This window comes from Ursus arctos, unplaced genomic scaffold (genome assembly GCF_023065955.2).
Source record: "Ursus arctos isolate Adak ecotype North America unplaced genomic scaffold, UrsArc2.0 scaffold_11, whole genome shotgun sequence".
NCBI classification, from domain to species: Eukaryota; Metazoa; Chordata; class Mammalia; order Carnivora; family Ursidae; genus Ursus; species Ursus arctos.
The window spans coordinates 66,403,753-66,419,825 of record NW_026622775.1 but is presented as its reverse complement, the minus strand read 5'-3'; the positions used below and the strand labels follow the sequence as shown (position 1 = coordinate 66,419,825).

Sequence of the window (16,073 nt, the reverse complement as noted above, 5' to 3'; positions counted from 1 at the left end):
GTTATAGATGGAGGAACTATGTTTATTTATGTCGTATGTTGGCTTCTAATCTTGGTTCAGTTTTAATTTATATGGTAAACTGAGCTATTTCAAATAGCACTTCCAATACTGCTCTTTCACTTCAAATCATACATAGTCCTATCATTTATATGGTTTCTACTTTTGGAAATAAATGCCCCAGGTTAGTGTGTTGGGACATATATAATTCATGTATTGGGGTATTCTTAATAATTTTGGCAGTTCACTTCTTATGGGATAAATTACTTTCCTTAGGGAAATGTTTAAAATAAAGGCTGAAATAGGATAAGGGAGCCCTACATACCCATCACCCAGCTTCAGCAGTTCAGTTCATAGCCGGTTGTTTTTTCAGGTACTTCTGCTTCCCCTCCTTCTCAGTGTTGTTTGGAAACAAATCCCATTTCAATTCATTTATGGATTAAATCTTTATTACCTTTCACTTCTCCGTTGATACCCACGTGTGTCTTCATGCAGGTTTACACGTGCTCTCTGATTTGAAATAAGCAAGGCAGTGTTTAACCATGCGAGCCTTTCTAGACCGTAAACTCTACAAAGGCTCAGTAGATGGAGAGACCACTGGGAATTCCAGTGGTTGGGTCTTGGGTATGTGACTCTATGTAGTATTTTTCTGTAGACGGAAACAACAGTATCTCCCAAATAGGTTTACCAAGTAAATTTTAAATCCTTGATTAATAATACAAATTATTTTAAAGGGCACTGCACAACACATTCTAGGTTTCTGTCTTGTGTTGTTGTTAACTGTTCATGAATGCTAAATAAAATACAGTTATTTGGGGCTATGTTATTTTTTTTGTGCTAAAAAATAAAGCCCACTTTGGAAGGATAGAACAAGCGTAGGAATTTTGCAGACTGCTATGTCTGGATGTGGCGGAATGGGAAAAGGATGGAAGGATTAAAACTTAAAGCTGATCTGGAAAGCTTTATTGTTTAAAAAGAGAGAAAGTAATCATAGGAGAATGTCAACATCTCTTAAATCGAAGTAATAATTTTATATTATTTGGTATAGTGTCTCTGTGAGATTGAGCATAATAATACCTCCTCCCCCCACACGTAACAGGCCTTTCCACTCATAAAAGATGAACTCTCCTATGGGAGATCGGTAGAAAATAGGACTAAACATATCACCTTTGATTGACCAAAAGTAATCTTACTTTTGTCTTTGCGTTGGCTTTCCATGGTCTTCATAAACTGTCCACTGTTTCCCAAATCAGTTTTACTTAAACAACTTCATAGTGCCCTCCTTACAACTTTAGTTCATTTAATGTTTCTTCAGGTGACTGTTCTCCTTCTCTTTCATCTCCTTTTGCTTTCTCTGCGTTCTCCTCAACTCTTCCACATTGCAAAAATGTCCACCTCTAACTTGGTGACCGTGGGTCTTGAATATATGAGTAATACAAAGTTTACTAGTAAATGCCTTTATGTTTTAACAGCTTGTTAATAAGAATCTTTTTAATAATAAAGCTGCATTCCCACAAAGGAAACTTGGTAGCGTGGTCTTCCCTGTCCCAGTCCTTTTTTTATGGTGAGAGGAACACTGGGACTTTTGGACTTCTGGAACCCTCTTTACTTGTTAGTATTTTTTTTTAAGGTTTTATTTATTTATTTGAGAGAAAGAGAGCTAGTGTGCATGAGAAGGGGGAGGGGCAGGGAGAGAAGCCGACTCCCTGCTGAGCAGGGAGCCCAACTCAGGACTCCGCTCTATCCCAGGACCCTGGCTGGCATCATGACCCGATTCAAAGGCAGATGCTCAACCCACTGAGCCACCCAGGCCCCCTTTACTTGTTAGTATTGACAGTGTAGGGAAGAAACACCATAGAGTAGTGGTTCTTAACCTTTTGGAAATGACACATTTCTTTGAGGAATCCAATCCCTTTATATAAAAATATGTATATTTACGTAATTTTGCGTGCAGTTATGTGGAGTTTGATTATTGTCATGTACCTCCAATAGGCCAAAAATTGTAGCTAAAAAAGTCACTACTACAGAGCTCAAGAATTTTGATTTTTTTAAAAAAATTTGTTATACTTACTAAAATATTTTATTTCTGACCTGCCTTTTTCCTAAGCATTGCACTGAAATTGTACAGTACTTTTCTATCCTGTGTTCATGTTATTAAATTTTTTTAAACGTTTTTTTTTTTTTTTTTTTAAAGATTTTATTTATTTGACAGAGAGAGCGAGCGAGCACACAAGCTGGGGGCAGGGGCAGAGGGAGAAGCAGATTCCCCACCAAGCAAGGAGCCAGATGCAGGACTCAATCCCAGGACTCTGGGATCATGACTTGAGCCAAAGGCACACCAACGGAGCCACCCAGGCGCCCAAATTTTTTTAACCTCTTAAGTGACAAATTTTATCACTTAAAAAATGTGTTTTAAAAAAGTGTAATATGTTTTAAAAATCTGTTTACCCAGTTTTTCATGATTAAAAAAAAATAAATTTCTTCCTAAAACACTATTAGGAACCATAAACTAATTATATCTTGTTTGAAAAGTTTGATAAGTACATTGTGATTTCTTTTTTTGGATCTTTGGTAAGGATGATGAATTTGTACAGGCCATAAGACAGTAGTGGGGATTGGGCAAGGGCAAGCTTTTCATCCTTATTTTTAGATGATAATTACTCCCAAAATTAAGAGTTTAGGCTTACTACATTTGGGGATAAGTAGAATATCCTAAAATATATAAATCTTTACCTAGACATAGCACATAGAAAACACATATGACTTAACTGTAAGATAACTCTGAACAAGATTACTAGGGTATAGATTAAGTAGTAGATTATAGGTTAGTAAAGTTAGCAATTTTTTTCTGCTTACACTTTATCCTTGCAAAGGGTATCCACAGGGTTGGCTAGCATCTTCCTCATTACCAGGCAGAGAGAGGTGGCAGGACTAGAGGAGTCCCTAGAAGTGTGACAGCATTTTAGAAAGTGCCTCTATACACTATGTTTCAAAATTGTACCCATTGGCTTATGAAAGGACCATTAAGAATGTGATTCTTTTATATGAATGCAATTTGAAGATTAAAACAAAAGTACTAAATAAACATGCATGAGTCCATAATGATTTTTTTTTTTAAAGATTTTATTTATTTATTTGACAGAGATAGAGACAGCCAGCGAGAGAGGGAACACAAGCAGGGGGAGTGGGAGAGGAAGAAGCAGGCTCATAGCGGAGGAGCCTGATGTGGGGCTCGATTCTATAATGCCGGGATCACGCCCTGAGCCGAAGGCAGGCGCTTAACCGCTGTGCCACCCAGGCGCCCCCATAATGATTTAAATAAACAAATAGTTGAATAAATAAATAAGCAGGGAGAGGAGATGCTTCTTACAGGAGAATTTCAAATATATGGATGGATGCTCTTCCTTATAAGGACTGTAATTTAATTCTTTACGTGTGGGCTGGATTTTAGAGATTCATTTCCAAAGACTAGAGTATGGCAAGGGGGAAATTAATAACTTTGCAGTGGAGAAACCTGGCAGATACTGCCTTAACCAAGTGAACAGTGCTCTCATCACCAGTGGAAAAGTCATGTTGATACCATGTATACCTTCACTCACCTCTGATATTCTCCCTAAAAACCAGTGATCCCAGTCTGATCATGAGAAAACAGCAGACATACCCATTTGAGACATTCTGCAGTACCCCACTGCTGCTTCTCTGAACTGTCAGGATGATGAAAACTAAGAAAAGTCTAAGAAATTGTTAAAAGACAGAGAGACTAGGGAAACTTGACAACTAAATACAGTGTTGTTTGGATTCTAGAACAGAAAGGGATGTTAGTTGAAAACCTGGTGGATTCTGGGTAAAGTCTGGAGTTTAGTTAGTAGTAATGTACAGTGTTACTCTCTTAGTTTTAACAAATATAGCATGGTTGCCGATGTTGACATTAGAAAAATTTTGTATAATGGAAACACCCTGGGCTATCTTTGCAACTTTACTCTAAATTTACTCCAAATAAGTGTTTATTTAAAAAAATACTATTTTAAAAAGTAAAAAATACTATTTAATATATTCTTGATACCTAGGAATTGTGTCTTAAAGAACTTGGGGACATAGCTTTTAATTGGTCATTTTTTTTTCAGACCCTGACCAACTTGACTTGAATCCCTAACACAACAGGGGAAGATAGATATAAACAGAGGCATCCAGTCTATGAAGGAATTTGTGGAGTCTTTGGTAGGATCTGCTAGGAAGTATGGGACCAAGGGAGATACAGATACTCCTTTATCATTTTTATTCTAAATAATAGGCTGTATTAATAACTGTTGTTTTATTTTTTAAAAATATTAAGTACATACGTGTATGTGTTTGTACTTAGAGACATGAGGTGCTTACACACATACACACAAACACAACTTTTCCCTTCCTCTCCTTTAATTATTTTTAAAGGACAAGGACCTGGCTCTGACTTGATTTTAATATCAAATGGTACTTTGAGGGCTGCCTGGGTGCCTCAGTCGGTTAAGCCTCTGCCTTCGGCTCTGAGGCCATGATCCCAGCGTCCTGGGATCAAGCCCCATGTCAGGCTTTCTGCTCAGTGGAGGGCCTGCTTCTCCCTCTCCATCTGCCTGCTGCTCTGTCTGCTTGTGTGTTCTCTCTCTCTCTCTCTCTGTCAAATAAATAAAATCTTTTTTAAAAATGGTACTTTTGAGTGCTGTTAATGTATAAATTTGTGATTACTGTACTTCTATGTATATGTGTTTTTAATTGCCAGGTAATAGGAAGTTTTTTTTTTTATTAAGTCACATAAGAGATTTTATTCTTGAGATCCCTTTAGGTGAAATATGAAATAGCGTGTTTGAATATGCCTTAAAATGTTCTTCTTCTATTAGTAGTATTCTTTTTTTGAGGACTTCTTTCATTTTTCTCTCCAGATAAAACAATAAAATTATGGAAAATCAGTGAAAGGGACAAAAGACCAGAAGGGTATAACTTGAAAGAGGAAGATGGAAGGTATAGAGATCCTACTACAGTCACTACACTACGAGTAAGTACTTAAGAAAAAATGATGGTAATTCTGGTAAATAGTGTTCTATATTCATATATTCTAGATCCTGAGCAGAACTCGAATAGGATTAACTATAATCTGCCCCCTCCCAACAATTTTATAACCAGATAGGACATTAAAAACTCCCGTTTTAAATAACCATGTACCACATAGAGGTCTCTCTGTGCCAGGGGCTGACCCAGGACCCAATGCAAGACTGTTATATACAATGCCACATTCTCTTTTGCCCTCATAGTTTGAATGTCAGCTGTTGCAACCTTAAGTATCAAGATTAATTTTCTTTGGAGATAAAAAAGTGGGTGGAAACGGACCAGATATTCTAGTTGCTGCTAAGAAATACCAAGAATTAGATGCTCTGGGCTAATTCCCTTCCTAGCCTGTTCAAACCAGAAACATTTAGCTTTGCGAGTCTCCAGCAAAAGATTGGAACTAGAAATTCTAGCACAACAAATTCTAATAGTATTGCTATCTATAAAAGAAAGTAATTAACCAAATAATTTATTTTTCTTCTCATTTCAACACTTTAAGGATCAACATCAGTTGCTTTATAAAGCTAAATCTGTGTAATGTTATAGTGTTCCCTCAAACTAGGATAAAGAACTGAACCTTAAGTGCCATTGTAAATAGTGAGCATTTTGTAATGACCGTTTTTCATGTGTCTTATTGACAGGTGCCAGTCTTTAGGCCCATGGACCTAATGGTTGAGGCCAGTCCACGAAGAATATTTGCCAATGCTCATACATATCACATCAACTCAATTTCTATTAATAGTGATTATGAAACATATTTATCTGCAGACGATTTACGGATTAATCTTTGGCATCTGGAGATTACAGACAGGAGTTTTAGTATCCATTTGGTTTCTTTTTTTTGGTGTTTGGTAAAGAAGGCTTTTCATCTCTCCTTCATGTATTTTTATTTCTTCTCTTTAAAAGTAGCTTCTTACTTTATACCACTTTTTCTTTGTGCTTAAATGATTAAACAGTGGGGGAAGTTCTTTGATAAAGAACATAATGTACTGATTTAAAAATAGGATTCTTGGAATTTTAAGTACTATTATAGTAAGTTTAGTACTTAGTACTAAATACTTTGCTGTAATACTATGTATATTAAATACAATTGTACCTATAAAAACATTTTTTAATGGTTAAGTATTTTATAAAACAAATTTGTGGAGTATTTATTAAAAACGTAATTCTAAAAATATTCTTTAGTAAGGTTGGCAAAAGAAATTCGCACAAGTCATGATGCATGGTGGTATAAAGTCAATTGAAATATTCTCCAGACGCCATTTTCATTGTTTATATTATGCTTCTAAGATTTTTCTGTACAAGTGTGTGATACAGACATACCTGGCATACACAATATACATATAAATCTAAGATTGTTTATAAATATATTTAAGTATCTTTTTAAAAAGGTTTTGATAAATGTTTGCAGTTATTACTGCTAGTGTTAATGTTATATGTATTTTTAAATAGACATCATTTGAAAAATTTACTGTAATTCATATTCTACCCACAGTATATAAAAGAGCCTGTTCCCTGCACCATTACCAGTCTAGTTAGTGAAAAGTCCTATTTATCAACCACTTATATTTCTTTTTGTTTTTAAAACAACTTTTTTATATTAAGTGAATCCGCTCCTTTGTTTGTGGTGCAGATAGGTTCCCCTTTTTTGCCCCCTTGAAGTTTTTTACTTCTGTTTTCTTTAGAACATACACTTAGTCGTGTTAACATTTAGGAAGATAAACTTATCAGTCTTTTCCTTATGGCTTCTGGGATTTGTATCATACTCAGAAAAAGAGGCCCGTCTACATTCTAACATGGTTTCTTCTAAGATTTTTTTCCATGCATTAGAAGTTTTGATCCCTCTGGGATTTATACTCCCTGTAAGGAGTAGAATGCAATTCGGAATTAATACTTGTGCTTAAGTTTATGAATGAATTTTAGATTTGAGAAATGTAAAATTATATTTGCCCTTTTTTCTAAGTGGAAATTCCTTAATAAAATGCTATCCAGATATTGTGGATATCAAGCCTGCCAATATGGAAGAGCTAACAGAGGTGATTACGGCAGCAGAATTCCATCCAAACAGCTGCAACACGTTTGTGTATAGCAGCAGTAAAGGAACTATTCGGTTATGTGACATGCGGGCCTCTGCCCTCTGTGATAGGCATTCTAAACGTAAGTGTACTCTTTTTTTCGAATGATAACATTTTCTGTTTTTTGAAACTAGCATCAGATGTGATGACTACATTTAGATAGGTTTAAAAGTCTGAAAACCTGTGTGCCCAGGGCCTTCTGCACCCTTTGGTAAGCTGTCTGACTCCACATGAGGCATTATAGGTTATTCTACTGGAAGAACATTAAAGGCTCTTTTGGGAGCATGTCTGTCAATGTTCCAGTAGATACATTTTTAAATGGAGTATTATTTGGGGGGATCTTGGGGCTGGGCTCTCCAGCTCTTTATTCAAGTAGAGTTTTTTTCCTTCCCTCCTTCCCTTCCTTTTCTCTTTTCCTCCTGCTCTCCCTTTGTTGTTCTCTGAGAAGAGATTTCCTTGGTTTAAAAAAAAAGTTTGAAAAAGCACTGGGTTTAGAAATTAAGGGGTTGCATTATTATTGTCTTCATGTTGTTATTTTTAAAACTCATGAAAATTGGTACATGCCTGTTACCAAAACATTTTTACCTGGCCACTAAAAAAAATAAAACTTGGTGTAAATTTGGATGGTGTGTTCCCTTGCAGTGACAGTACAGGCAAAGTCATTGAGGTTTCTGCAGAACCTACAAACCTCATGTACTTTGGCGTCAGACGTCCTGTCTGTTCCTGGTTCTGCTAAATCAGCTGTAGGACCCTAGGAGTATACTGTATACTTTCGTATCTTCAGTGTCAAAGTTACATCATTCCCCTTAAGAAACTTTCAGGGAGGTTATGTTCTTATAGTCAGAGAGATGTTTTTTGGTTCTGCACTAGTCTGTCATCTGTAGCTCACTCTTAGGAAGTTTGTGAATGGTTGTCTCAGCAAGTGCTTTGTCCAAGCCAGAATATTACACAAATTGCCCTTTTTTTTTTTTTTTTTTTTTTTTTGCTTGTTTTTAGTGTTTGAAGAACCTGAAGATCCCAGTAACAGGTCTTTTTTTTCTGAAATCATCTCCTCTATTTCTGATGTAAAATTCAGCCATAGTGGTCGATATATGATGACTAGAGACTATTTGTCAGTCAAAATTTGGGACTTAAATATGGAAAACAGGCCTGTGGAAACGTACCAGGTATTTGCAGTTTTTTCTTTCAATTAGTATATAGCCTATTTACTTCTAAGTCTTTATAGAGAAGGATTTTGTACGATGTGTTAATCCCAATACAGCATGGTTGACCCTTATTAGGCTTTTTCCTTCAGAGATCCATGAGTATGTTGCTTTTCCATATGTTAATTTTATATATACTTTTATAGGTTGTGTTGTCTATTCAGTTAAAGTGTGATTTTGCTACCAGCTTGGTTCAATATTGACAACTTTTTTCTGCACCGCTGTCTACATTTAAAGTGAGGAGGGAAGAGTACTCTAATAAGGTCTAGGTGTGGAAGAGTATTGGGGAGAATGGCCAGTCCTAGTGGACATGTCCTCGTTGGAATATGTGCAGTAGTAGTTGAACTAGAGCTTAACTTAGGCATGCCCAGTCAAATAGACTGGCATTCTGCCCTTTGGCTTGTAACTGTTGTCTTAGGCTAAAGGAGAAGGGCTTGAAAGCCCAGCAGATGGCTTTAGGTGCTTGGCTGTCTGTTGTAAGATGTTCTGGGTTCTTTTCTTGTCAGCCAGCCACTACCATTGATCCCATCCCCTATCCCTTTCTTCTGGAGAAGAGAATGAAGACATGCATAGCCAGGGACAGGGTGGGGGGCAAGCAGAAACCTGGGGTAAGCCCTAGACTACAGTGTGGAAAACACTTAACACTGTTTTTAAGAATACAGAATTTATAAACGGTACCTTTATGTTGTGTGTTTTCCATAAAATTAGAATGTTGTTTTTCAAACCTTTTAATCCTCTTTGACAATATAAACTACTTAAGACTCTCCTTAATGGTATTTGAAATTTTAAAATAAATGCTATGTTGAAACAAAAGCAAAGAGATAACATACGGCTTTGTTTTCAAATTACATTTGTGTAACTTCCAAGAGTGTGATCTATCTCCTGGTGTTTCTCACCACCACCACCACCTCTGGTTGCCATTGAGAGTAATTGATTGGAATCTTAACTTCATACTCTTAAAATTGTTTGGTGAGAAACCGTTGTATGTGCATTCTAAAACTTTGTTGAATTGTTTTGATTTACCAAATTTGCAGTTTTTCTGCTTATGCTGAATTAGTGATTCAGAGTAGAGTCACATTTTATACTCAATGTGTGGAGATTCAGCAGTTGTTGAATTTATATAAGCATCTTGCTGAGCTGTGTGTGACTAAAGGGTATTTTGATCTTGTTAATTTTTTGCCTCCTGTCCTGACCCTACCTGAGTTGCAGTTCCTCAGTGTTAACAGATTTGTACGTACTGTCACATAGACATGGCCTGAATCATTCTATTATACTTGAAAGTTGAAATGGACACTTAAAATTACTTTAGATTGTTTCAAAAGAATAGAGAATTCTAAGCATTTAGAAGGTACCTACTCTTTTCTATCATTAGTTCTTTTTTAAGGCTCTGTATTTAAGTAAAAACGGTTAGTAAGTTCAAGACAATCCCCCTACCCCGTCACAACGAAAGCTTTGAAACTTTACTACTTTGTAATTTAACAATGTTAATATTGAATTGCATTATTTCTCAAAATACATTTTAAATACCATTACTTATTTTTTGGTTTATCCCCTTGTGAAATACTACTGAATTACGCTTCAAAAAACAGGTACATTTTCATTAGTTTTGATATTCTTTGAGGAATATCAAGTGATACGATTTTTTCAGTGATGCATACATTGAGTAACTATATTATAATTGATCTTTGAACAACATAGTTTGAACTGAATGGGTCCACTTTATATATGGATATTTTGTTCTATAAAAAACAATAGAGTACTGCAAATGTATTTTCCTTGTGATTTTCTGAATAACATTTTCTTTCCTCTAGCCTACTTTATTATAAGAATACAGTATATAATACATATTACATATACAAAATACATGTTAACCTTATGTTATCAGTAAGACTTCCCCAGACAACAGTACACTATTAGTAGTTCAGTTTCGGGGAGTCAAAAGTTATATGTGGATTATTTTTTTTAAGATACATTTGAGAGAGGGGCGCCTGGGTGGCTCAGTCGTTAAGTGTCTGCCTTCGGCCCAGGGCGTGATCCCAGGGTCCTGGGATCGAGCCCCGCGTCGGGCTCCCTGCTCTGCAGGGAGTCTGCTTCTTCCTCTCCCACTCCCCCTGCTTGTGTTCCCTCTCTCGCTGGCTGTGTCTGTCTCTGTCCAACAAATAAATAAATCTTAAAAAAAGAGAGAGAGGGTGAGAGCACGAGCTGGAGGGGCAGAGGGAAGGGGGAGGGAATTTGAAGCAGACTCCACCCTGCACATGGAGCCTGACATGGGGCTCCATCTCATGACCCCGAAATCATGACCTGAGCCAAAACCAAGAGTGGGATGCTTAACTGACTCTGCCACCCAGGCGCCCCTGTGTGCGCATTTTTGACTGTGCAGGGGATTAGCACCCCTAATCCTCACGCTGTTCAAGGGTCAGTTATAATTTATCAACAAACCAGGGCACAGCCATGCTGTGCATAGCATAGGCACTTTAATGATAATGTAGGCTTCAGTTATTTATGCCCAGAAAGTGGTATTTAAAAAGGAAGTAAAACATAATATTGAGTATTTTTTTTTTATCAGCAGTTAATGGACTGAGAAAACCAAGTGTTGACATATTCAACTATTGCTATAATAGTCTTTAATTATTCTCTTATCTGTACCATTTTCAAATGTATTTTAGCCTAAATATTTTAGTCCAGCTTATGAGGAGTTCATGTGTCATGTCCCAAAGGGTATTTTTCTCTGTCCTACAGTAGGAAAATACATGTTCATGGAAGGGGCCTCATTTGTTTGTGAAAAGGATAAAATGCCTTTATTGTTTGTTACTAAGAGAGTTGAATTTTACTGATTACAGCGTATGTATGTGTGTCTATATTTTCCTTTAAAAAAGAGGGGGACTTGTTTAAATATTTTCCTAATATCAGTTAGCAGATCCTGAGGTGTAAATTAGTATATCTATAATAATATATTTATATTTAAAACCCAGGTTCATGAATACCTCAGAAGTAAACTTTGTTCACTGTATGAAAATGACTGCATATTTGACAAATTTGAATGTTGTTGGAATGGATCTGACAGGTAATTGATTTTAATTTGAACTTCTCATTCAAATGTGCCTTTTAAAAGAGGAAAGAAATGTGCTATTTCACTTCTCTAATATGATTGACGTAAATTACAAATCCTCACTTCATTTTCCCCCCAGTTTGCTTGAAATAAATTCAGTAATCTTGTAGCAATAATAGCAGATAAAAATTAACATCATGTTTCATTAGTAAATATGAAAATACACAAAAAACCTAGATATCTTAAATTATGATTTAAATATCCTTCAATATTTCCCTTTTATGAACCAGATCAGTGACATTTTTGACATGTCAACAGTTAAAATGGTGGAATTTCAGTTTGGTGGTTCATCTATGAAACTTTTGAGAAATATTTAAGCAGTGGATATTTCATTTAGAATGTTAAACCCTCATGTTTCCAGATACCACATTAATATCTTATAGAATTGGTAATTACTGTATATATTTTTAACCATATTACCATGAGTAATTAGGGTTTTTATAATCCACAACTTTGCCACGGTATATGATTCATTTTTACTGTATCGTGAAAATGTGTACCATTATTGCCAAGGACAAATAAGTCTTAATCTTTCAGTTTTTCCTTATCAATATTTATTTACCATTTATTGTGTTCCAGTAGAACAAAAAGTAGTAGAAAACACAATTTTGGAATTACTTAAACTTGCCTTCAAGGTCATTAGAGGTACTTTTTATTTAACAGTAGTTTAATCAGTGGAGCTTGATAACATTCAAGTATCATGATGTTCTGTATTATAGAGGATGCTAGAACTTGGATCATTTATCTTTGGTGGGATTTTTAATATTATCTTTATCGGAATCTCACATGACACCTAGTAATAGGCTGGCCACAGTAAACCTAGACTCAGAACAAGCAGGCTTTGCCTTTGAATACCACTACTTAATCCTGAGAGGCATCAAGCAGGAAGAAGGAAAGGGAAGAAGAGAAAGGAGAAATTTGCAGACAGGAAGAGAAAGAAATTGATACACTAGGCTCTGCTGCACTGCTACACCAGCTCTTCCTCACGTCGTTGAAACTTACTGTTGGCAGTTTTAAGTTACGTTCCACTATCAAAAAGAAATTCTTGATTTCTCTTACTGTTTAAAAACTTGTTTTGAAATAATTTCAAACTGGGAGAAAATTTGTTAAGAGTGACCCAGTCTTATTTAGCCCTCACTCAGGTTCTCCTGTTACTGTTTGCTGTGTCAGTCTCTTCCTTTATATATGTCTCTATAAAGACATGCAAATAGACGCACATACTTTGTGAACCAATTGTGAGTAACTCCAAACATGGTGCCCCATTGCCCTTAAACTTTTTAATGAATATTTCCTAAGAGGTAAGAGTCTCCTACATTATGACAGGGCAGTCATCTAAAGCAGAACAGTTCCTGTTGGCGCAGTCCTCCTGTCGATTCCACAGAGCCCATTAAAATTTCACCAGCCCTCTCAGCCATGTCCTTCCTAACAGAAGAAAATTCAGTCAACTATCCAGTCCCAAAGTATATGTAACATTTAGTTGTTCTATCTTGTTCTCCTTTAATCTGGAGCAGTAGTTCTTCATGATTTCCTTGTCTTCTGCGACTGTGGCATTTTTGAAAGACAGGCCAATGATTTCATAGGAGGTTTCTTAATTTGAGTGTTACCGAATGTTTCCTTGTGATTTGATTCAGGTTATACATTTTGGGCAGGTATACCACAGAAATGCTGACTTACCAAACCCTTTTAAAATTTACAAATAGCCATAGACCTAGGTGTCCTCATTATTAAAACCTCACAAATTCAAATAATATGGGGGTGCCAATCCAAATTAAATAAATCATTTTAAAAGAAATACAGTTTTATTACCCTCAGATACATGCACCAGTTTGAGTTTGATTAAAATGTTGTCAAGTGTCCTTTGGAGGAACTGACATTACTGAATAGATGGTAATCACTTGTATTTCATGAATGACCTATATAATGTATGATACTTGTAATTAGTCGTTTTCAAGCATTATTTAGACAGTTCCTTGATATTCTGTAATCTTATTTACAATAATAATTTAAACCATGTGGGAAGAACACGGTAAGTAATAATAGCAATAGACCCCTTCTAAATTAACAGTTTCAAATTTGTGAGGTTTTGCTTATTGAGTACTTAAAACTTAGCAAATATTGAGCAGTGATGGAGGGAAAGTTGCACTGACAGCTATCCTGGGTAGGGTTAAAATTCGGCAGCTCTTTAAACGGATACTATTAAAAATATTTGTCCCCCCTAAAAATGCTTAAGATGTACATAATGTAATAATAGGTAAAATGATTTCCTGTTAAGACAGTATAGAATATAAATTTTTTTCTTAATATTCTGATTTTTTTTTTAATTTTATTTATTCGTCAAAGAAAGAGAGAAAGCACACACAAGCAGGGGAAGCTGTAGGTAGAGGGAGAAGCAGGCTCCCCACTGAGCAAGTGCGGGACTCGATCCCAGAACCCTGGGATCGTGACCTGACCCCCAGGCAGACGCTTAACGGACTAAGCCACCCAGACACCCCAGAGGAGATTTCTTACAAGCACTGATAAGATAGCGTTATCCCAACCAGACAACATCCTGGAAACAAATTCTATAGTTTATAATTTAAGTCACAAAGTGAAGCATTGGTTTCTTATGAACAGCTATATACCATGAATTTTGAAGGCTTTTTAGAACCTGTGAATCCCACAGTCGGTTGGTATCTCAGGAAGCTACCGGTTTGGTTAATCATAAAGCCTGTAGTTGCAAAAATACATTCAGCAGAGGTTATTTCAGTACTACTAACTTAAGCTATTCTTGAGAATACTTTCAACTTTGGTGATAGTTTTGGTAGTCATGAAAAGTAGCCATTAATAGAAATCCAAATTAACTACCACTAACTAGTACCAGACTGGTACTGGTTTATTTGAATAATTGGTCCCTGGATTGGTGTTGCAGATCAACACCCTAAATCCAGATCAGCTTGAAGTAGCTATTTCCTGTGGGGTAATAGGCTAGGTTTCATCACTGAATCATTTTACCGGAAATAAACTTTTGTTCACTCATTTGACTGCGTCCTCTGTTTACTTTTGTAGTGTTGTCATGACCGGATCTTACAATAATTTCTTCAGAATGTTTGACAGGAACACAAAGCGAGACATAACCCTAGAAGCGTCACGGGAAAACAACAAACCTCGCACGGTTCTGAAGCCACGCAAAGTGTGTGCAAGTGGCAAACGAAAGAAAGATGAAATAAGTGTTGACAGCCTAGACTTCAACAAGAAAATCCTTCATACAGCCTGGCACCCCAAGGAAAATATCATTGCTGTAGCTACTACAAACAATCTGTATATATTTCAAGACAAAGTGAATTAGGGTTGGCATTCCCAGCAGAAGAGCCCACTTCCTGCTTAGTCAAGATAGTTGAATCTAGCATTCGTACCTAAAAAAGAGAGAGGTCCATTGTGGCGCCCCTTTCCAGTGTTTGACAATGTGCCATTCGACAACACATTTTTTATAGCTACATGGAGAAATCTCTGTGGATTCATCACTGTGGTGTTCTCCATGTCTGCTAGCCATGTAGGTAAGGGTAGGGCACTTTTAATTTAAATGACTTCTTGCACCATCTTGCCTAATGGACTAGATTGGACTGTATCAACATTGATTTACTCCACTTTTTATGCCTTCCATTGTGATGACGTCAAACACAGTGAAAGCCTTCAGTCATGCTTATGGGATTTAATTGTGTATCCTCATTACTGTATCATTTGTGGGGTACACCCCTCCCCCTTTTTTAAATTAAATACAGCTCATTCTTACTGTGGCTTGTAGCATTCCTCCTCTTCTGGCCTCCTGGACTCTACCCCTTCATCTCTTTTTACCCTTACCCCCTCCACCCAGTCTTGGTGGTGGTATATTAAAAAAAAGAAAGAACGAAAGCACACAAAATGAGTCAGTTTGGGGTCAGTGGTAAAGGGGGTATATGTTGCGAACAAATGTTTTAATAACAGTTGGCTGTAATCACTCCTTGCCGTGTCTGGCACCGAAAATAAGGAAAAAAGTACTACTACTGAATAAAAGTGACAAAGAATGGAGAATCTGGTTTTCTTTTTTCTTTTTAATCTACCTCTTTAAGCCAATATTTTGTGTCATACTTTTGGGCACAGTGAAATGAAGTGAGTTTCCATTGTTTAATTGGTATTTTTGTTAATTATCTTTAACAAGTGTTCTTTTACATGGAGAAGGAGAGGTCTTGGTTCTGTATGAACATGTTTTGAATATATATTGGTATTACTAAGGATTTCACAATCTATAAATTGCTAGAAATTTTTTTTTTACTGTGGTTATAAGATTATTGGATACATTGTATCTACACTTAACTCATCTGTTAATGAAATTGTTGTAAATGGGAACCAAATTTGTAGAACTTCATTTTTAAAGTCTTTTTACAGTGCTTAATTTCATTTTTGCCTTACTAAAGTCAAAGACTTAAACTTTTTTAACAGGTTAAAACTTTTTTTGTCATTCAATCATAAAACTATCCTCAAGTGATTTACAGAGATAAAATTGACACTGCACTATTTTTTTTTTGTATTTTACTGCTTTCAAATCTGAATGAAATGTACTTTGCCATAGATGTTTTTCCTCTATTTTTGGTTTTC

At 36.1% G+C, this 16,073-nt stretch overlaps 1 protein-coding gene across 2 annotated transcripts in view; it reads left to right on the top strand.

Annotated features, from left to right (window-relative positions):
- PPP2R2A (protein phosphatase 2 regulatory subunit Balpha) overlaps positions 1-15,506 on the top strand; it is a 79,453-nt gene extending 63,947 nt beyond the window's left edge. For both annotated transcript variants that reach the window (XM_026518967.4, XM_026518968.4), the window contains exons 5-10: positions 4,914-5,026; positions 5,718-5,895; positions 7,069-7,233; positions 8,148-8,317; positions 11,326-11,417; positions 14,508-15,506. In XM_026518967.4, coding sequence (XP_026374752.1) covers positions 4,914-5,026; positions 5,718-5,895; positions 7,069-7,233; positions 8,148-8,317; positions 11,326-11,417; positions 14,508-14,787 — 998 coding nt within the window. In that variant the 3' untranslated portion in view covers positions 14,788-15,506. The remainder of the gene's footprint in view (positions 1-4,913; positions 5,027-5,717; positions 5,896-7,068; positions 7,234-8,147; positions 8,318-11,325; positions 11,418-14,507) is intronic.
- The last annotated feature ends 567 nt before the right edge of the window (positions 15,507-16,073 follow it).